Source organism: Penaeus monodon, chromosome 33 (assembly GCF_015228065.2).
Source record: "Penaeus monodon isolate SGIC_2016 chromosome 33, NSTDA_Pmon_1, whole genome shotgun sequence".
In the NCBI taxonomy this organism is placed as follows: Eukaryota; Metazoa; Arthropoda; class Malacostraca; order Decapoda; family Penaeidae; genus Penaeus; species Penaeus monodon.
The window spans coordinates 26,414,342-26,414,602 of NC_051418.1; the positions used below are offsets into that span (position 1 = coordinate 26,414,342).

Here is a 261-nt window from a genome sequence, read left to right on the forward strand (position 1 = left end):
GCAAACACAAATAACAATCCCTCATCCCTTAACCAGGGGCGAAGTCCAGTCGACCCTGATTCGCAACGGCGCCGTCGAATGGCTGGTGTCGACCCTGGGCAACACCAGCAACCTCTCGCCCTACACCATGGAGTACGCGGCGGCCCTGCTCATGAACCTGACCCTAAGGTCCGCCGGCAGGTCTCGCTGTGTCCCCTTGGCCCGAAGTCTCCTGCCGACGCTGACGCACCTCCTCGCCTCTGTGCCTGTGCATGTGAGTGC

The 261-nt window shown here is 62.1% G+C and overlaps 1 protein-coding gene across 1 annotated transcript in view; it reads left to right on the top strand.

The window, feature by feature from the left end:
- The window catches only part of LOC119594194 (lisH domain-containing protein ARMC9-like), a gene marked incomplete in the record, with an annotated part of 29,121 nt that overhangs the window by 11,251 nt on the left and 17,609 nt on the right, over window positions 1-261 (top strand). The window contains 1 exon segment of the mRNA XM_037943263.1: window positions 37-253. Coding sequence (XP_037799191.1) covers window positions 37-253 — 217 coding nt within the window.